The 23,078-nt window shown below is 37.0% G+C and overlaps 1 protein-coding gene across 1 annotated transcript in view; it reads left to right on the forward strand.

Annotated features, from left to right (window-relative positions):
• LOC125232428 (hemicentin-1) overlaps positions 1-23,078 on the forward strand; it is a 380,757-nt gene that overhangs the window by 337,584 nt on the left and 20,095 nt on the right. The window contains exons 3-10 of the mRNA XM_048138084.1: positions 786-918; positions 2,642-2,850; positions 4,297-4,407; positions 10,212-10,415; positions 12,527-12,678; positions 14,389-14,530; positions 16,668-16,798; positions 22,371-22,530. Of these exons, the coding sequence (XP_047994041.1) occupies positions 786-918; positions 2,642-2,850; positions 4,297-4,407; positions 10,212-10,415; positions 12,527-12,678; positions 14,389-14,530; positions 16,668-16,798; positions 22,371-22,530 (1,242 nt within the window). The remainder of the gene's footprint in view (positions 1-785; positions 919-2,641; positions 2,851-4,296; positions 4,408-10,211; positions 10,416-12,526; positions 12,679-14,388; positions 14,531-16,667; positions 16,799-22,370; positions 22,531-23,078) is intronic.

The raw sequence follows: 23,078 nt of genomic DNA on the forward strand, positions 1-23,078 counted from the left end.
GCGACTTTCAATCCGGAGGTCGCGGGTTCGAACCCCGGCTCGCACCAATGAGTTTTTCGGAACTTATGTAGGCCTAGTTACCCTTCAGGTTGGAAGGTCAGATGGCAGTCGCTTTCGTAAAACTAGTTCCTTCGTCAAATCTTGGGGTTAATTATTATCAAAGTATTATCAAAGGAGGATGATGAGTAACGCTCATACAGTTTGAGCAAAAAGTATTGCTATAGTTCCAATAAACAAAACCGGATATAGTTACAGTACAATGACCTACAAAATTGTTGATCGATGACGCAGTGATGGGATCAATCGATGACGCTATGATCGTCATCAATCTTTGACCTTGAGGTCGGTGCTCCATGACCGGTTTAAGATATGACTAGTTTTTATTAACATGCTTTTATTAGGTCGAGCTCCGGATATTTCAACGCAGTTGCATGCATCGTGAATATCGGGAGCTCGGCAAATATCAAAAAGGTATCACGGTATTTCCGAGCTCATATAACCCGGCTACATTCAAATCAAGGGTGAACAGGCAAATTCTGGGCGAGCTCACTCCATCGTAGGCCACGTCTTTGCCTTTGCCTTTGCCTTTGGCTAGTCTGTGGTCAAGAGTGAGCCCATTTATAATAATAAAAAACGGTCTATATCCCGGTGAATATAAGTCTACTCAAACCAAACTGCTCTTCTGATTAAGCAAGATCAAACTCCTGAGTATTTATAAGAATTGATTACTTTACCCGTACTTTTCTTTCTTAGATGACTTACCAAATTGTTTCTTTCTTCCACAGTGCCAACATCGGACGTGCAAGGCGTGCTAGGCAAGAAGGCGTCTCTTCCGTGTGACATCGCGCCTCTTCAGCAAAACGATGAGGTCGTCATGGTGCTGTGGTTCAAGGAAAGTGGCGGGGAACCTTTATACAGGTGTGTTGTTTTATAGAGATACTTAATACGCAATGATTGAAAACATTAACAACCAAACCATTAACTTAAATTTTGAAAAAACCCCCGACCGCGACCTAGACGACCGATTTTCATGAAACATGGCTATGAACACTCCTGACTAATTCAGCTTTCAAATAAAAAAAAACCTAAATCGGTTCATCCGTTCGGAAGCTTCGATGCCACAGACAGACACACACACACGCAAATATATAGACAGACAGACAAACAAACAGACAAGCAGACTGACTTGATACACGTCAAACTTATAACACCGCGTCGTTTTTGCGTCGGTTAAAAACTGATATAAATTTCAAATATGAAAGAAAACGCATAAACTGCATAAAGCTGCTCGAAACAGGAATCGAACCAGCGTACTTTGCAATCGAAGCCTATAAAATTTTAAACTGAGCGCCTTCAAGGGCATAGATACAAGTTTCCCCCTATTTATCAAATTTCTGAAAGACGTTAAGCCAGTTAAACATAAACTACAATGGGTAGATTATAAAAGAACATTAGAGCATTAGTAACTAACCTACACATTTAACATCAACGACGCTTACATAATTTTACCTAGATTTATTTCGGGGAATCAGTCTTCCAACCCTGCACACTCAAGAATCACGAGTAACACCCGAATATTTTGACGTTAACATACACGAAATCCCCGAACATGCCCTGTCGCTCAAAGATGTCCGTATTTCCGCATGACTCCGGATACGAATAAAGTTATTTTTATAACATATAATACCTTTCTGAACAAGCGAAATGTATTTCTGCGAACTTAAGTGGATGTTATAGTTGCGTAATGTTTTCAGAGAAGATAAAATGAATATATTTTAAGAATAAAATTGTTGATAAATCAATCAATGAAAATTCAAAAAATTCAAAATTAGTTTATTCATTAAATATGGTTTCCTAAGATGTCTCCTCCTTTAACTTTCAGTTTCAGTTTCAAATTATTTATTCCCATAAGAATATAATACATAATTATTCACATAAATGAGAACATATAGCTTTATCTAATTGTAAATACATTTAATTAGTAGCAACAAGCAACATGTTATGAGAGAGTTAGTTAATTTATTTACAGGTTTATAAATAAGTTCCAACTATAGTATAACATGCTTCAATGACCTTGGGGAGTATACAAAGTTATTAAACATATTTGAAATTATTTAATAATCATTGTTGTTTCATGAAATTACTGTAAATTGTTATAATTCAATTATTATCTTTCACCACATCAACTGGTTAAGAAATAAAGATTATTTGTAAAGAGATGGCAAAATTGCATCTTATCCACAAGCAAGTGTGCAAAGCAATTTCATACAGATTTTAACTTAATGTCTTAAGCAGACTGGTAGAATTTACCTGTAAATGATGATTTTAAATCATTAATATTGAATAAATTGATTGTTTAAAAAGTTTGACACTTGTGTTAGGAGGAGTTCACTCCTTCATACAAGGTGTTAAATAAACAGTAACTAAGTGTTTTACAGAATTAAATCTTAAATTTATTATATGTTGTCTTTCACGCACATCTAAATTATGAATTAATATGAATGTGTGAGTGCAAAGTTTGTCTCACTCCAACCAAAAGATTAGACTTCCGCCTCCGATGATTTGTCAACTAAACCATCAATACATCGTCCCAAGCAAATCTTACCATCACATGGATTTTTCAATGTTCTTTTGTTTCCAGCTACGACATCCGTGGTCGTACCGCCAACCAGCCTAAGCTCTGGTCATCTCCGTCCGTCTTCGGCAACCGCGCTTACTTCAGAGCAAGCGCGACGCCAGCCGTCCTCATGGTCGACAACGTCATAGCGATCGACGCTGGCCTATACCGCTGTAGGGTGGACTTCAAGAACTCTCCTACGAGGAACTTGAAAGTCAACTTCACAGTTATTAGTAAGTATTTTTACAACATGTTTAAAGACTACACACACAGTATCAAGTTCTTCAGAAAAATATTTTAAATTTTTTAAAGGGTTCGTTCGATCAGTATTAAAACCACAGAACAATAAAATTGTTAATACGAACATTTCATACTACTTCTAGGACTTCGTCAATCTTGAGGATCAGAGATGATATTTTTTTCTTTGACAAGGTTGAAAAGTACAGGGGACAGTATACAACCCTGATGGACTCCACGTCAACTTAATTATTTCTGAGAAGGTACCAAAACGCAGCATGGTAACGAAATGTAATAATTTAAATTTTATATTTCCAATAGCAAACTAGATAATAGAAAGTATAAAATCCAGATTCTGCGAAACTGTACATTGTTAAAAATAATTGGCATTAGCCTTTATAGTTACAGTCTTCTGAGAAAAAAAGATTCTAGGAAATACTCGATCTTTATACAAACGGTCACATCTTTCTGTTTTAATATTGGTCACTTTTGTGCAAGTTCAAGAAGTATTATTTTACATTTTAGAAATTTAAAAGTGACTCTCTCGGTTTGATGGGTGATTTGTAGTCAAATATCGACCCAGAGACCATGAGTTGAGGTCTCGTCCAAGTAATTTTCCACTTTTTAGGGTTCCGTAGTCAACTAGGAACCCTTATAGTTTCGCCATGTCTGTCTGTCCGTCCGTCCGTCCGTCCGTCCGCGGATAATCTCAGTAACCGTTAGCACTAGAAAGCTGAAATTTGGTACCAATATGTATGTATATCAATCACGCCAACAAAGTGCAAAAATAAAAAATGGAAAAAAATGTTTTATTAGGGTACACCCCCTACATGTAAAGTGGGGGCTGATATTTTTTTTCATTTCCACCCCAACATGTGATATATTGTTGGATAGGTATTTAAAAATGAATAAGGGTTTACTAAGATCGTTTTTTGATAATATTAATATTTTCGTAAATAATCGCTCCTAAAGGAAAAAAAAGTGCGTCCCCCCCCTCTAACTTTTGAACCATATATTTAAAAAATATGAAAAAAATCACAAAAGTAGAACTTTCTAAAGACTTTCTAGGAAAATTGTTTTGAACTTGATAGGTTCAGTAGTTTTTGAGAAAATTACGGAAAACTACGGAACCCTACACTGAGCGTGGCCCGACACGCTCTTGGCCGGTTTTTATTCTAAGCCCATGTTTTTATCATAATTTAAGGAGCTTAGTCGTGAGCGATTATGGCGCTCCATAGTAGCAAAAATTAGTTAATATACATACATTCCTCATAAATCTTATACAGTAATTTTAGCTTGCTCTGACTCAGGTTTGGCCAGCACAACATTGCAGACTAAGCCCATTCTAACTAGCCTGCAATTCTAAGCCCATTTAGTGGCATCGGTTGTAGATGTTTCCTTCCCTTCATTTATGAAAACTTATCCTTGCCGTTTTGTTGCAGTTCCTCCAAATCGGCCAACGATATACGACTCCAAAAGAAGAGACAGGACGAAACTGGTGGAACCGTACAATGAAGGGTCGAATGTGCAGCTGACTTGTGAAGTAGAAGGCGGTAAGTAATGGACTATTTCATAATTTTTATAAACGCCGTCCATACAGTCCTGAATTTAGCTGAAAAGGGTTTTTTGCTTGTCGAGGAAGGAACAAAAATAACGTAAATATTTAGTTCAGGGTTGACTTGACACTTTCTATGTAATAAATTGACACATCGGACCATCCAGAACTGATTACTTATGCTAGAATATTTTACCTTTGCCACACTAGTAGCATAGTGTAGGAGCATAGTGTGGCAGAGGCGTCAAAGATTACTAGAATGTTCCTCCTCGCGCTGCCCCTCGTGCTGCCGCGATTTTGCCCTCTCCAGCCAAACACTGCCCTACTCACGCGATTAATCGCACTAGCTTGCTGCCGACTCGCGCGGCGCGCCAAAAAAACGACAAAATAGGGGGCGGTGGCCATGACGAGCAGCATGAGTAGCGCGGCCACACTATGCCTCTGCCTACTTCCCTCACTACTTCCGACGCCGCTCGTCGAGTGTGTGGTATTTGATTCTAGTAAGCATAAGCAATCATTTTGCTCATCGCACTCATTTGTCTTCAGTTTGTTGGGATGTTTAGCTTAAAGTTGATACTCAATACTTAAGATGATGTAGACGGCTAAAATTAGCTAGATTTTTCTAAGACTTTGTCAGCTTTTTATGAGATGATTAAACTCATGGTGATCAAAGGATTTACTTTTTGATCATGTGTGGTATTTGATTGTAGTAAGCATAAGCAATCATTTTGCTCATGGTGAACTAAAGGATTTACAGTTTGATCACCATCCTAGAATCAAAAAAAAATTGTAAAACAAAAAAAATAATGCTGTAGGGTGTTTTGAAACCGCTGCACTATTAAATAGGACAAGAATATAGTAACTTAGACCTAACTAGTCATATGTTTTGAATGATTGCAATGATTAATGAAAAATACGCGGAAGGTAACCAAAAGAAAGCATTTACAAAGAAAATATCCCTAATATTCCCGCCACTATTACCAGGGTTAACGAGAAGTATTTCTGATAATGTTACTGCAGCGGAGCACGCAATCTAGTGTTTCTTTACGGCCGTCAATTGGATTTGATATGGGTATTATATATTATAGCATAAATCCTATGTGATGCGTTATGAATAAAGGTAGATTCACAGTCTATGTAGGTACTTACAGCACACCTCGGACACTGGCGATCAAATATATGAAAGAGGCGCGTTCCTAGCACACATTCTAAGCTCGTGTAGGTGAACGCGTACTATGCTTGTATGTGTGAGATATTATGACAGGTCGATTGTTCGCGTTTTTGACAGGCGGTAACTGTGAGGCAACCGAGAGGGGGTGGGCGATCTTTCAGCAAGGAGCGAGAGTGGCCATACTTTACGATAGTATTCTTTATTATACTAAGCTTACACCGTGTTTTTTTAGGGTTCCGTAGTCAATTAGGAACCCTTATAGTTTCGCCATGTCTGTCTGTCCGTCCGTCCGTCCGTCCGTCCGTCCGCGGATAATCTCAGTAACCGTTAGCACTAGAAAGCTGAAATTTGGTACCAATATGTATATCAATCACGTCAACAAAGTTCAAAAATAAAAAATGGAAAAAAATGTTTTATTAGGGTACCCCCCCTACATGTAAAGTGGGGGCTGATTTTTTTTATCATTCCAACCCCAACGTGTGATATATTTTTGGATAGGTATTTAAAAATGAATAAGGGTTTACTCAGATCGTTTTTTGATAATATTAATATTTTCGGAAATAATCGCTCCTAAAGGGAAAAAAAGTGCGTCCCTCTAACTTTTTGAACCACATGTTTAAAAATTATGAAAAAAATCACAAAAGTAGAACTTTATAAACACTTTCTAGGAAAATTGTTTTGAACTTGATAGGTTCAGTAGTTTTTGAGAAAAATACGGAAAACTACGGAACCCTATACTGAGCGTGGCCCGACACGCTCTTGGCCGGTTTTTTTTTTCGTTAAATTTAACACGTTGTTTTGTTCATTAATGGAACCTGGTGTATATTTGTTAATTGTAATATTTTACGTAACTTCAATGTCTTCAATATAATAGGAATTTGCTAATATCGTTATTATTTGTAAAGCAGGCAGACAAACAGATAATGCCTGTATAAAGTTCTCAGGAGTGATTTCGATGTTTTGTAAAATTTGAACTGTGCTTGTCTAACTAATACCTATTATTAAATCCGATGACACTTTGGGCCGTATAATATAAAATTACACCGTGTTTATTTCCACGTTGTTAGGTTTGTTATCAGGAACCATCCATCTGATGACAATCAAGTGCGGGTAGTTCGAAAAACTCGTACAGCTAGAAGATGTTGATACAACTCCCAGCCAATCTACCCGTGACCACGGACGTAATGTCATGTCCGAAACGTCGGGTTAAATATAAACCGTAAGTTTTACGCGATTAAGTCCCGTTTTAATTTAATAATATGAGTGAAGATCGTGTTAGTTTAAATCAATATAGGAACCATCCTGTTATATCACTTTTAGTTAAATTTGCAAAAAAAATAATCGTCTTTAAGGATAACATTCAAGTTACTGTCAACTGTCAAGTGATTGACTGCACATGTCGAAACAAATAACATTAGAAAGTAGTAAAGGCACACGTGTTCAGTAATTATTTTTATTTTTTTAATAATTCGGTAAGCGTAAGAGTTAAGGCGTTAGTTTCTCATAGAGATTAATTGTATTTTATCTAAAGAATCTTTCCTTAAAGTTAACGGAATTCTATAAAAATATGGTGTATAATTTAATGATAGGGTTTTGTATAATCATTACAATAATATTTATTTATTCACATCGACAAATAATCAAAACCAACATTCCGTATTGGCTTCATTTATTAGTCACAGTCAATCTCAGGCTTGTCTGTTTGTTCAGTAATTCTCTTATACCAATAGGAGCTGGTAATCTAGACAGACTAGACTGATTGATACGCATTAGTTAGTAGCTTTATTAGTAAACTTAGTCTGAATTTAGTATTTGGTTAAATTTCTTGTTCGTTAAAGTGAAATGAAGTTAGTTGAAGAGCATGTACAGTCAACCAATTGGAACTATATCATAGTGACGCCATAAATCAGATTGTAAGAAATCTCTTACTGCTTGTCATTTTGACATGGTTGTAGAATGGCCTAGGGTTCCAATTCGTTGACTGCACATATCGCATTTAAGGCACTGTGAAGATCCATGGCTTGTTGGGTTCATGGGCGGTGGCGATTGCTTACCATCAGTCGACTTGTCTGCTCGTTTGCCTCAAAAAAAGATGGCTAGAAAAATATACATAAAATTGACGCATTACATAGAACATTTTTCAATTTACAGAGCTCATACTTCAGAGTTAAGCTATCTTCCACATAGTTATAATATTTTACTTTACGAGAATGCCGGATTACTTTTTCAATTTATATTGTTTTCTTAGTTTTTTACCCCCTTATGAAAACGTTCACTAAAGTTATCAAGCCGATAAAGTTCGTTTGTCCCTTTCCTACGTATTGGTGTGATAGAAAGGGACAAACCATGTCTACCAGAGGAATGAAGAATTCTATTTATAAAGTAAAACAAAACCCAAACCTCAAATCTTTCGATAAATGTCCGATGAGCACTCCCAACTTACTAATTCCAGCGTTCCTAGCCAAAACGACCATCGATGACTCTAGAGTCTCTAGACGCCAATTGAAATGCAGTCTGGCTCCGTCACACCAATACGGAAAAGCGATAGAGATAACGGGCAACGATAACGATATTATCCTAAGAGTTTGTGCATTTGGCTAAGTACCCAGGCGAGCCATTAATCTTGCTGACAAGATGTCATTTCGATGCTAAATTGTATTTAGTCCTGTTATCGCGACCCGGTCACGACATCTTGTAGCCTTACAGCGATCATTTAGGGGAGTTATATTGCGTGAACCATGAAATATGTACAAAAATATGTTAAGATTGTTAACCTCATTGGTAATTTTATCAAGAGGAAAATCAGTTCCTTCTTCAAAAATATTCGTCATTTTATTCCTACATTTCGATTAACTCGTTATTCCTCTTTAGTGAGATTTTCTACTTACATACTTATAATAATAATAAGATCCCCTTAGTTAAGACTCTCGCTAGGTGGCTGGATCAAGGGCCAGATGCAGAAGGCGGTGAACTTGGACACGGCGCGGATAGTCCGACGGTTCCTCTCTCTGCAGCCCTATTAACCACCGGCAGCTTGGGCCCTGCCCCGCTGCTGGCGGCACACTAGCTTAGGTTTTTTATAATATTTTGTATTATTTTGTAAATGTTTTCATATTTTATTTTTATATAAACATTGTAAAATACCTAGCCTAAGAATGAAAATAAATAAGACTCCGACCAAGCTCAGTAAACATCATTTTTGATATCTCATATTGTGCAAGAGTTATTATAAACTTTAAAACTTCTTTCATCGCTCACCTAGTCTACCTACTTACTTGACAAATGCAAAATCTTCTATATGAAAATAACTGTCAAATGTTTTACCTGAATTGAATGAGACGGTAAATTTCAACATTTTGTAATACTTTTTAGCAACAACGGGACGGGAATTATGTCGAAAATTTTTGTAAAGTTATAATAAAAAAGTACGAAGTAACACAAACAATGCTTTTTAATACATATAAGCGGTATAACATCGATCAACCTGTCCAAAGTTTCGATAACTGTAGATAAAACAATATAACTCCTATCATGTTTACACCAATATACGAAACTTACTTTTTTCATCTATTCCAGGATAAACTTTATCCCTTTATATTAAAGTAGAAAACCAAATATCCAAAGGCAAATAGAGGAAACATTTATAGGTACAACATTTATAACGTAAATATTATTTTTTCCCTTCTTTTGTTCGGTTCAACGGAACAATAGAACAAACTAATCAAGCCTATGCTTCTTTGTGCCTAATCTAAAGGTTTGTTTTGTTCCACTTTTGTATTGGCCTAGCGATTTAGAGGACGCAAAATTTGTATCATCATCATATTGGCCCATTAACAATGGTCAATTAAAATAATTTACATTTTTATTTACAATTACAAGAGTTCGATATAGGGAATACAGTCTTGGAACTTTTTAGTGTTGTAACATTTGGAGATTAGAATGCTTTTTTGCTGTCTATAAGTGTCTTGCTTGAGACGGCTTTGACTACAGTAGTCAATATTTGTGAATCATGATTTGCAGTGTGAGATAACTCTTCACATTTACACTTCTCATAATCACCAAGATTAACATCATCATTATCACCATCAACTCTTTTGTCGTCCAACCATTCAGTGGTAACAGACAACTGTCCGTGAAGATAGTAGGCCACTTGTCCTGGAACTTAGTTAACCTCATCCATAAGTCTCGTCTTCGGAATTTCTTTATAAATAAATAAATAAATAAATATTACAGGACATTCTTACACAGATTGACTGAGGCCTCAAGAAGGCTTGTGTTGTGGGTATTCAGACAACGATATATATAATATATAAATACTTATATACATAGAAAACATCCATGACTCAGGAACAAATATCTGTGCTCATCACACAAATAAATGCCCTTACCGGGATTTGAACCCGGGACCGCGGCGCAGCAGGCAGGGTCACTACCGACTGTGCCAGACCGGTCGTCAATCTCTTCACTATGCGTCTTTATCACCTCTCATGGTCAAACTATCTCTATATAAACAATTTTGGGGGACATTGTGTTAGGTATCTTCAAGTTCGTATGTAAATGCTTCAATAAATTCAATTAAATTCAAAAAATTCAAACTAGGCAATGTATACTAATTAACGACTCTTCCACAGGCCGTCCAAGACCCTGGGTGACCTGGTACCTCGAGAACACAGTAATCGACGACTCCTACGAGCAGCGAAGCGATGGCGTGACCGTCAACACACTGACGTTCCCCAACGTCGGCCGTCAGCATCTGAACGCTCGCTTGGTCTGCCAGGCTGCTAACACTAACTTAGCGCCACCGCAGACTAAAGTGCTGATACTGGATATCAATTGTGAGTACCATTTTTGTTTCTTTCAGAACCCTAGATCATTCTTTCTCTCTTGTTTGTAAGAGGATCGACACTGTGCAGTTTCCCAACGTCTGACGACAGAATTTGAACGCTCGCTTGGTCTACCAGGCTGTTAATACCAACTTAGCGTCTAAGTCTCTTAACTAAAGCCCCTTAGTCTAGATATGAACTGTAAGTATTCGTTTTAATAGTTTCTCCGTTTATTCCGATATTTGGCTGTCTCTTTCATTTGCACGAGCATCAACACTGTGAAGTTTCCTAACGTTGACTGATAGCAATTAAATACCCGCTTGGTCTGCCAAACCGGTCACACTAGCAGAACTTATCACAGTCTCAACCTAAAGAACTTAAATCGGACATCAACTGTGAGTATGTTATATTCTCCTAAAGTTAATTTTTGAGCTGATGGATGGTTACAACGTGAACAAGAAAGTTGCTGAAGTCAGAAAGTCGAGTGCGTATTTGCAAAAACTTTGAAGGTGTGCTCAGATAACCGCACTGTTGGAAAACTTACTGCTCTTTGAAGTTATCTTCAAACCACTTCAATAACACTGAGTGTGTATTTAAAAGTAGTTTTATTTCTACTAAAAACGTTTGTACTCATGTAGGTTTGGGACTGTTACTGAATGGAAAAAATGCCGCTAAGTTGAATAAAAGCAATGGTGACTAGTCAGCCCAAAGTTTTTGATTATAATATTTCATAAAAAAGTTAAATAGGGAGTTGATTGACTCTGCTCTGCTATAATTTCACCTTTGGAACAGGTAATATCTGTCGTGGATACGTAGCCGAATGGCACAAACGCTCACGAAACGGAACGCTCGTAGATATCTATCTCTATCGCTCTTGCGTATTGGCGTGACAGAGCCAGACTACCTGTTTATTGTTTTATTCTGGATGTCAGTAAATAATCCAATTAAATCTACAAAAGAACTTAAAGCTACCAATTAACCGAACTCCAGCAAAATCACGATCTTAACTCGCGTTTATACTAAAAGCATGTAAAGAGCACAACTTGAGTTCTAAGTAAATCATTAGGAAAAGAAGCTAGAGTTTTCAAACGCTAAAGGCACGATTTCAAACTACTCTGCTCTACTCTAGATCTGGGTCACGCGGCTTGAGTAATAACATCAATGGAGTGTAGAAATGAACAATGGATTATTTTTGCTAAGGAATCTGGTCTTTTGTGCATCATTTTTAACCCCCGACGCAAAAACGAAGGGGTGTTATAAGTTTGACGTGTCTGTCTGTCTGTCTGTCCGCCTGTTTGTCTGTCTGTCTGTCTGTCTGTTTGTCTGTCTGTGTGTGTGTCTGTCTGTGGCATCGTAGCTCCCGAACGGATGAACCGATTTAGATTTAGTTTTTTTTTTCTGAAAGTTGAGTTAGTCGGGAGTGTTCTTAGCCATGTTTCATGAAAATCGGTCCACTATGTCGCGGTCGGGGGTTTTTTCAAAATTTTAATTTTGTGGTTAGGTTATGGTAATTTTGGTACAAATATTATCATGAATTCACAAGTTTCGGAAATGACTGTATACAATAATATAAAATTTTACAATCAAATTAAACAATAATTATATATAAATATACACAACAAAAAAAATTGACGCTAAAACTAAATATAAAAAATCTCACCTAGAGAACCGACCTCTGGAAGTGATCCCAGGATGCTGGCGGCGTTGCCCCTTTGCACCGCTAGACTTAATATACATATTATAATAATATAAGACAAATATATTATCTAAATAAATATAAAAATGTGTTACTAAGTTAACATTATTATTTATAGGGACAACTATTTTTTACCGATTCCTAAAAACATTTATTGGACAAAATCAAGTACAGTCTCCGGTGACTTGTGATTTTTTTTCAGAGATACCATGTGATAATGAGGTTATTATAACTAGTAGCGTTTATTTCCCTTAGTTCACTATAAAAATCATAATAATGGAAACAATTAAAGATCAAATAAGGATATTATGAGTTTATTGGCCGGTGATGTATACCATAGACAAAATTAAGTGAATACCAGTATGAGCTAAATCATTTGCTTTTTTGCAAAGAAACTAATCACACTAACCTTTTCTCTTTTTTGCAGTGAAACCGATCACAGTGACGATATTAACGAAAGAGAAGCAAGTTTCGGCAGACAAGAGATACGAGATCGAGTGCAAGACGACAGGCTCAAGACCTGAAGCCTCAGTGTCCTGGTGGAAGAATAATAGGCAGCTGAAGCGGATGGCGAAAAACGTAAGTATACAATTAATACAGAAGTTATAGCAAAAATCAATTATAGTAACGAAAGAAATGCAAGCAACGGCAGACAAAAAGGTTTATAAGGTGAAGAAGTAAATCTCTTTGGATTTTGCCGAGTTTAAATAAATAAATAAAAATTGGTAAGACCTTACACAGATCAACTTAGCCCCAAACTAAGCAAAGCTTGTTGTGGGATTCGAACCCAGGACCGCGGCTTAGCAGGCAGGGTCACTACCGACTGAGCCAGACCGGTCGGTCAGTTTGAAGTTAGATGAAGCTTTTATTAACTAAATATGAGATTTTAAATTTGATTATGAAAAAAAAAAATAGTTCATACTTAGTCTGATAGCTAGTACCTATCAGACTAAGTATGAACTAAATTGCCATTTGCCAGAATCAAAAATCGCAAACATTTCTAGTGACGTTTATAAGTGTATTTTAGAAACAGATTTTTTTTACTGGCTTGGTGTAGTGTCCCACTGGCTGGGCAAAGGCCTCCTCTCGCTTCTTCCATCTGTAATGTAATTTTTTTTTTTAGTGGAACACCTATGCACATGATATCAAATAATTTCCCTGTTTTATTTTGTAAGTTATTTTTTCTGCCTGAGATACAGGATCTCCCTAGTTCAGGCACGGACATGGTGAAGCCTATTTTGTGTTAATATAGTTTATGGCCTGTTTATAACTGCTATTTTTGGTACATGAATAAATGATTTTTATTTTATTTAACCCTGTCATGTGTTTAATCCTTCCAGCGTAGATAGAATGCGTCCAAGTCATCCTGCTATCTTTTTTTAAAAAGAGTAACAGTAGAGTATGTAGACGCTCTGAATCACAAATAATCCTGAACTCGAGTTGTCTTAATCTATGCAGTTTCTGACTAAATAAAATACTAAAAATCAGGCCACCAAGTGAGCTGTTTCCTGCCGTCCCTGCTCCTTTGTATTTTAATTAATTGATTCTTTAGAGGATAGCTCAAAAGGCAAAAACGCTTCCTTTGTCTGTTTGTCACGGTCTCTATACCCGTGTTTTATGTCTTGAAGCTTCCGCATTTCACTTTGTACTATCTTAAGTACGATTCAGTGGTTTGTGTAGTTTTTAATGGTTTTAAAGTATTTGGTGCTATAACTGTTTTACGATAGCTCTAAATTTAGAAGCACGAAATTTGGTTTAAGGAACACAAGCAAAAGAAAGTGAACAAAGTTTTTGTTAAATACACTTACGGTATTATTTCATTCACGTATTATATACAGTAGTTTTGATAAACATAGGTGTTCAACTAATTTTGAAAATTTAATTCTTAGCTCAACAACTAAATTCAGTGACTGTTTATCGTTGTAGTAATTTTAATTTCCCATTTTTTGGACAGCATCCTTTAATTAGACTTATATTGACCGGGATACCGTTTTCATGGTTTGGTTTTCCGTGATCATGATGCATGCAACTGCGTCGAAATATCTGGAGCTCGACAAAAATCAAAAAGGTAATCACGGTCTATATTCCGGTCAATATAAGTCTAATGAAAATAACCGTGAATCATTCAAAACTCTTAGCATCCTTTAAATTCATTTCGCTTATACAGAAAACAATTAAGTCTCCCATGTTTTTCTCCTAGAATTGATCACGTTCCTTTGTCTATTTCCCTCTTATCTTCCAGATTTTTTTTTAATAACTACTTTTATTAAAAAATATTCTTTGTTACAGTTCTCAGAAAACAACGAAACACTAAGCGTCCTCAGCCTAGTGCCGGCGGTGGAAGACGACGGGAAGTTCCTTATGTGCCGGGCCGAAAACAAGCACATTCCCGACTCGGCCATCGAAGACAAATGGAGGCTTAATGTGCACTGTGAGTTCTTGTGTTTGTCTCATTGTCCTGGATTCCTTGGTAGATTTATTAACGAGCTAGCTTGTGCTTGCGACTTTGTCCATGAATTAGGATGGCGCCTGATAAAACATAAAGGCAATAGTTCAGTTTGAACAAAATGTTTAACATCAATTAACAGGCGATGCCTAAATTAGTTAGTTTCTGGAGAGATAGTGATAGATGTGTTTTACACTCCCAAGATCATATCCGGGATAAAAAAAAACTATTCCATGTCCTTCCTCGGAAGAAAAAGTATCTACTTATGTAGGCATCGAATTAAAAAAAAAGGTTCAACAGCTTATTACTTCACGCCTATAAACGTAATCCCATTGAATCCCATTGTTCTTCCTATTGTGTCCTGCAAGTGACACAAACAAAGAGATATTATAGAATGAGAAAAGAGAATATTATAGATTCACTGACCTATTTTTGCCAACACAATGCGGGAAATAGTCGAAATTACACACATAGCTATACTAAAGATCATTGTACCCATTCATGAATGTATTTTATTAAAAAGTAAAAAAACGATTTACAAATAAAACGACAAGATGTTGGTTGAGAAAGATGAATGGAGGCTTAATGTGCACTGTGAGTTCTTGCACTAAATGTTTGTTTGTCTAATTGTCTTGAATTCGTTGTAGATTTATTAGCGAAACAGACCAGCATCGTGGGATGTAGTCGGTGTATAATGCTAAAAAACGTCACATGGTTTGGTCCTTTTGTTTGGACAAAGGTTTATGTGCGAATTTTTCTAAAAAGTTCCAGAAAACGCTTAGCTTCAGAGATATTTAATAACACTTTTTTTTATACTACGTCGGTAGCAAACGAGCATACGGTCCGCCTGATGGAAAGCGGTCACCGTAACCTATGGACGCCTGCAACTCAAGGAGTGTCAAATGCGCGTTGTCAACCCATTAGAAACTTGAACGTTGTAGTTCTAGGTTTCGGGACGCCGACGACTCAACAAATTACGACGACGGAACAAATTAGTTTTGTAGGTTCTACTGAAACTATTTCCACAATAACAACTATTTTTTTTTAACTTAATAATTAAGCTAAGAATTATTCTTAGTTCTTAGTGTACACAACACAGATGTTTTAAATTACCTACACTGTTTAAAAGATAAGAAGGGATTTTATTCCAGATCTTTCTTTAATTCTTTGTCAAGTAAAGATTCAAACTGTATAATTATTTGAATAGAATAGATGTTAGATTGTCCAGATTGATACCAGCCTAACTATTCATCGAACACTTCATCCGTTATGGATGATATTATGTTGGCTACAATGCGAGCACAACGCTATTGTCTACCGAGACTACAGGCATGACAAAACTAAAGACCATTATATCTATAATGGTATTGTCTTTTAAGAGGTTCTCAGACAATTTATGAATAGAGCACATTTGGACAATCACTTGATTCGTGAAAACTTTATGTTTCGCGTGTGTTTAAATAGTTAAGTTTATGTTTAATTACCACTTTCAAATTCACAAATTAGCTGAATAGTGAATACACCTAAAGTATAGGAACTGTAAGTGGAAGTTAAAGCTTGATTCTTTGATTGTATTCGATATTTTGCAAATTAAATTTAGTTATCAATAACCACAAAATTAAAATTTTGAAATATCTCCGACCGCGACATAGTAGACCGATTATCATGAAACATGTCTAAGAACACTCCCGACTAACTCAGCTTTCAGACAAAAAAAAACTAAATCTAAATCGGTTCACCCCTGCGGGAGCTACGATGCCACAGACAGATACACATACAGACAGACAGACAGAATAGATAGACAGACAGACAGACACTTTAAACTTATAACACCCCGTCGTTTTTGCGTCGGGGGTTAAAAACAGCTGGATGGATTGAAGGAAAAGTTAGTAGTAAAAGGTGCAACAATATGTATACTCTTGTGATATTGGCACTAAATTAAATTAATGAATTCTAGGAATTAAATCAAAACAATACTTTCTCATATCACAAATTGGCTGAATTCACCATATACAGCCAATAGCCTTCACGCTTGAAGGCCAGTCAAAGGCGCAACGCTAAGTTAAACCCCATTGTCCGCAAACGTTCCTATCGTGGAACTAAACCCCATTATTGTCCGCAGACGTTCCGATAGTGGATCTGAGGATGGGCTCCAGCCTTAACCCGGACGAGATAAAGGAGGGAGATGACGTGTACTTCGAATGTTCCGTGCGGGCCAACCCTAAAGTACATCGGCTAGTCTGGTTCCATGATGTGAGTATGAAAATTTTACAGGTTTCCAGTTAATTAATGAATCTTCGGTTGTACTCACGTTATTATATCGCTATTGCTGCGACATGTTTCGGGCCAATTTGGAAGCCCTTCTTCAGGTATATATTATATCAGGTATATATATTATAGGAGTTCACGCGGCGGCTAAGCTCCGTGGACTGAACGCGCCGCTCGCCGCTCCATGTCGCAGCAATAGCGATATAATAACGTGAGTACAACCGTAGATGAACGTCTCACGAAAGTTTAACGTGTATAGGTTTGCAGTTTAATTAGATATAGAGGTATATCGTGTCATGATCTTTGAGCTGCTGGACCACCCCCCCAGGAGTCAAGGCACATTTGTGATCGATGCGGCAGGAAATGCCGACCCGATATTGGCCATCAAAACCGATGTAAGCTGTAGACTGCATGCTCAGAATACCTACCTCTTTCCTTAGTCGCTGCAAGTGCTGCAACTATCACCTGGAAAGATGCTGTGGCCAATGATGATGATGGGAATCGTGTGGTGACAGGGTATAAATGTCACCAATGAGAATCATCATCCTCCTTGCGTTATCCCGGCATTTGTCACGGCTCATGGGAGCCTGGGGTCCGCTTTGACAACTCATCCCGTGATTTGGCGTAGACACTAGTTTTCACGAAAGCGAATGCCATCTGACCTTCCAACCCGAAGGGTAACTAGGCATTGGAGAATTAGTCCGGTTTCCTCACGATGTTTTCGCTTACCGAAATGCAACTGGCAAATATCATATGACATTTCGCACATAAGTTCCGAAAAACTTACTGGTACAAGCCGGGATTCGAACCCGCGACCTCCGGATCGAAAGTTCATAAGTTGCTCGCTCTTACCGCTTAGTTACAAGCGCTTATACCAATAAAAATAATATAGTCAATCTATTAATAGCTTCACTTCACCCAAGGTTCTGGAATTGGTCGCTTAAACCGTAAATTAATTCATTTCAACACAGCACTAGTTTTCCGCAGCCATCGAATAAGAAGATCCTATCTCCAAAAATCACAACAAAGAAACCTAAACTCAAAATGAAATATATAGGACACATATTTCAATGCAACTAGATACTGGAAATATTGGTCAAAAGCTGCCAAGCGAGCTAACCTCTTAGCCAAAATGACAATCGTTGAGGCTACGTGGCGACCCAAACGCAGGCTGGCTCTGTCGCACCACTTCAAGAGAGCGATACTCCGTTGATTACTAGTCAGCTAGGTACAGGTACAGATGTACAGAGGAGAAGGTACCAGGGCTCGGATACCGGTTAAATTTCGTTATTTTTAAACCGGTTTTTAGTGGAACGGTTTCATAGAAGTTTCGTTCTATTAAACGGTTTAGGACAAAATAAACCGGTTTATTCCGCAGCTTGATAGGTAAATACTGTTCCAGCCAAACAAAAAAGTCGGTGCGTGAACGTAGGTATTTACGCGGCGCCGGTGCGTCTCGCTACTCGTCGAATAAACCGGTTTAATTCGGTTAAAATAAAGTTCTCATAACGTTAGAGTTATTTAGAAAGTTCGGAGTAAAATCGACATAAACCGGTTTTAACCGGTAAAAAATAAACCGGTTCCGAGCCTTGCAGTAGTTGCAGTCAACAGCACAGCTGTAAATACAAACTGCCAAAATATGTATAGTTATATACACACCTTAAAGTACAAGCAATAAAAGTTCTGTATACCTACATATTTTTGGCACTTTGTATATTGTATTCACAGCTGTGTTGTTGACTGTACCTAGGCTCGCAGAGTGGACAGTAAATGAATAGAACAATACATAGGCCGTATCTAGTTAGAATTTGATTGAAGTTGGCTGGGACGGAATGAATGGTGAATGACATTTAAATCTATGCGAGAATTCTATTCGTAGTTTACTAGGAAATGGAAAATATTGAATTATTGAATTATTGACGTTTATTTAATTTTCATCACATGCGGAGCGGGAGTTAGAAAAATCGTTCTAACTGGGGAGTTATGAAATTTGTAGTAGTACCGTGTTTAACTTTTTTTAGTAGACTTGCCTATATTGACCGGGATATATCCCGTCTATTATATAGACCGTGATTACCTTTTTGATTTTTGTCGAGCTCCGGATATTTCGACGCAGTTGCATGCATCATGAATTCATGATCACGGAAAACTGTTGTGAAATGTTTCATGTTGTAGGTAAATGTGATAAAAAACATTGTGTGTAAACTCAGGACGTAAGAATATTGTAAACTCGAGTTTTTAAATCGCTCTGACAACTCGTCACGATCTAACTTACTCTCGTCAGCAATATTGAACTTCCGCCCTTCGTTGCACAATGCACTGTTATAAAAGCTGCACTGCATAATAAAACTAAAAGAACGCAAAATGCGAATTTTTATGCTTTCCTTCGTTATTTTGCTTAATTTTAAGAACTTCGTTAAATTAATAATCTCACCGACCGAAATAATGATATCGTTGTTATTTTTTTATCAATTTCTAGAAACTCGTTAAAGAGTTTCAAATTTAATTTTTTAGTACTTTCAAATCGACCATTATTGTTTTTAAAAACATCGTAACTTTTCCATTCATGCAGCATGATGGTTACAGTATAATAAAGAGTATACTATCGTACAGTATGGCCACTCCCGCTCCCCGCTGAAAGTGCCGCCCACCCTCCCGGTTTACCCACAGTTACCGCCTGTCAAAAACGCGAACAGTCGACCTGTCATATCTCACTCATCCAAGCACAGAACGCGTTCACCTACATGAGCTTAGACTGTGTACTAGGTACGGGCCTCTTTCATATATTTGATCGCCAGTGTCCGAGATGTGGCATGGTAGAAATAAAGCAATTCATACGTGTTTTCTAGGTATATGACAAATTACGGCTCATTTTACTGTTATTAATCCTAATTAACTATTCCAGCAAGCTTCGAACATATACAGGGTGGTCGAAATATCTATGATGTAGAAATATACAATATGTAAGTATGGGCCCAAAAAATATTTTCGGTAACTTCGATATTTTGGTTTATTTCAACATTTCCCTATTCTTTGTCAACGTAATTTTGGGCCATCCTGTATAATATAATCCTTTAACGCGACAATGCTGCACCAAAGTTGCTGGAAAAGATATGATGCCTGCTACATAAAAAATAAATAAAAATAAATAATAAATAATTATTATAGGACAATCTTACACAGATTGACTGAGTCCCACAGTAAGCTCAAGAAGGCTTGTGTTGCGGGTACTCAGACAACGATATATATAATATACAAATACTTATACACAGAAAACATCCATGACTCAGGAACAAAGTATCTGTGGTCATCACACAAATAAATGCCCTTACCGGGATTCGAACCCGGGACCGCGGCGTAGCAGGCAGGGTTACTACGCGCTAGGCCAGACCGGTCGACAAATTAAATATTTTAAGCGAAGAAGCCTTTTCACAGCAAATTAATTAAAACAGTGTACTAAAGTGTCTCATATTTAACAAATTGAAAGATAATTATGTATAGGGTTTCAACGCCTACTGGATAAAGTTTATTTGTTAGGCTACTCCTAATTTTCTTCATAATTAATTTTAGAAATTTCCTTTGAATTCAAACTTAATAAGTGATTGCGAAAATGATAAAAAAAGTAACGAGAAATCTTTACCTAACCTATTACGTAACAAAATTAAAATTTTGAAAAAACCCCCGACCGCGACATAGTGCACCGATTTTCATGAAACATGGCTAAGAATACTCCCGATTAAGTCAGCTTTCAAACAAAAAAAAAATCTAAATCAGTTCATCCGTTTGGAAGTTATGATGCCACAGACAGACAGACAGACACGTCAAACATATAACACCCCGTCGTTTTTGCGTCGGGGGTTAAAAATACAGACTAGTTTAAAGTAGTTGGAATTTTCTAGTATTTATTTAAAAGTATTATCTACTTGTCAGCAAAAAGGCTTTATTTTCAAAAAAATATTTAAACTTTTTTGGAATAGACCCAGTCAGAAACAATATTAGCAGATTAAATAACGCACCAAAAGTACCTATTTGACATCCTGAAAAGCTTTCCTAAATTTAATATAAGTAGATAAATCTGTACAGTTTTCAAAAAACGCCAACGCGTTTAATTATTTTTTTCTATGCATAGACGTACACACCATGCATCTCTTTTAATATAATGGGTACAATGATAGGTACTTTTGAAGCGTCATTTGCTACTTTTGAGATGACGTTTCGTTTCTCAGTACAGATAGTGTTTTTTTTACGCGCTAGTGCGTGAAGTGGGTCATTTCTTATCAGATGAAACTTCGGAAGGCCACCTGTACTGAAAAACGTCGTACGATATACGTGCGAAAAGGAAATTCGTAACTCGTGTCGATTTAAAATACTCCCTTCGGTCGTATTTTAATTTATCGCCACTCGTTTCAAACTTCCTTTTTTACGCACTTGTATAGTAATGCACTATTTGTGATTGATGTTTACACACATTAGTGGAAGTACACTATAACTAAAAAATGTTTACTTTAAAACTACTTTACCCATCTTGCGTCTAAAGCATTCTCTATTTATTCTAAAAGGAAAATGACACTTTCCGGCCTTTGAGGGCTATAAATAAATTCCTGCAAGCCTGCAAGGAATTGCCGTGCTGTGAAACTCAAAGTAAACTAGATGGGGAAGTTTTTTTCCAAATTAATGTTGTTCTTTTGATACCAACCTGACGGAAACTGAGCCAATTTGTTTTTTTTTTAAGATCTGCGTGTGTCATTTAAGATTTATTCATGTTGTTTATAAGAATAATGATTAGATTATTACGTATTTAATTTTTATCTTGTTGATGCTAGTGAACTTTGTATTACAACTTTTTATCATGTACATTTTTGTATGTAATGCTAACAACTATACCTCTACAGAATCCACTACCTAAAACATCGCTATAAGAACTAGAGTTCGCTATAGAAGAGATCGCTATATAAATATTAGGGATCGGAGTAAAACTTAAGAGGTCGCCTCTTTCTCTATGATTGGTAAAGAGTACAAAGCCTACAATTTAGTGTTTATGTTTTAGAATGACGTTACTTAAAATTTCATGTCACGGAAAATGTTTCTTCACAATCTCCATAATATTGAATGTAATTTTTTTCCATGACGTTTGTTACGCTATCGATTATTCTAAAAAGTCAACAATTTATGATGGAGGCTCAGAAATTTTTCGCGTGATTATTACCAAAAAGTCTAAGAAAAAAACGTACCTCAAAGCCCTAGAGAAAAGGGTACGGTGGCTTAGATGGCGTTACATCTTTGGGGAACGCTCGGCTAGATGGCGCTAATATTAATATTTGACATTTTAACACATATCATGCTAACAATACGGGCGAAATTGTCAAAACTGCGGTTCAAAAGTTTTAAGTCTGTGTCAAGAGATGGCTGTATGTGCACTGTGATTACACATTTTACCTCAACAGTAACTCTGTATAATACTCGATCCTCTTTGTTATTACTAAGACGAGATGCGATAGTCATTTGTCACCATGCCAATATTCTCTATTTCGAATATAAACCTTCATTTGTTTTCTAGAACACGGAGATCCTCCACAACGAAGCTGACGGAATCATACTGAGCGCCCAGAGCTTGGTTCTCCAAAGAGTGACAAGGGCAGCAGCTGGGGATTACACCTGCATGGCTGCCAACAGCGAGGGAAAAGGGACTAGCAACCCCGTGTCTCTGCTGGTCAGATGTAAGTTTACCTTTTGTAATACTCCTTCGGTGGCTTCTAAATAGTCCTTCTGATAACTTCCTTTTGGACTTTTGTTTAACAAGTTCTCAAGTACTAAGGGATGTCGATAACAAGAAAGCGGATAAATGATCGGAAAATGGGGGAGGGCATCATACTAGCGCCCAGAGCTTGGTTCTCCAAAGGGTGACCAGGGCAGCTGCTGGAGATTACACCTGCAAGGCTGCCAACAGCGAGGAAAAAGGGACTAGCAACCCCGTGTCATTGCTGGTCAGGTGTAAGTTTAGCTTTTACTAGATCGTTCACTTTGATTGCGTAAATTCGGATGTGTTGTGTTGATTTGGCCACTTTTACTCAAAATACTCAATTTTTATTGGATGTCGATGTGGTGATAAAGCAGATATGAGAGCACCAGAATCATGCAAAGTGGAAAAAAGAATTTTGGAAATAAGGTCCTTTAAAACGGTTGGGATAATAATACAAAGTATTTAGGAATAGTAAAGAGCTCTTTTGTAACGATGGCATATATCATGAACAAAGGAAATGACACC

This window comes from Leguminivora glycinivorella, chromosome 13 (assembly GCF_023078275.1).
Source record: "Leguminivora glycinivorella isolate SPB_JAAS2020 chromosome 13, LegGlyc_1.1, whole genome shotgun sequence".
In the NCBI taxonomy this organism is placed as follows: Eukaryota; Metazoa; Arthropoda; class Insecta; order Lepidoptera; family Tortricidae; genus Leguminivora; species Leguminivora glycinivorella.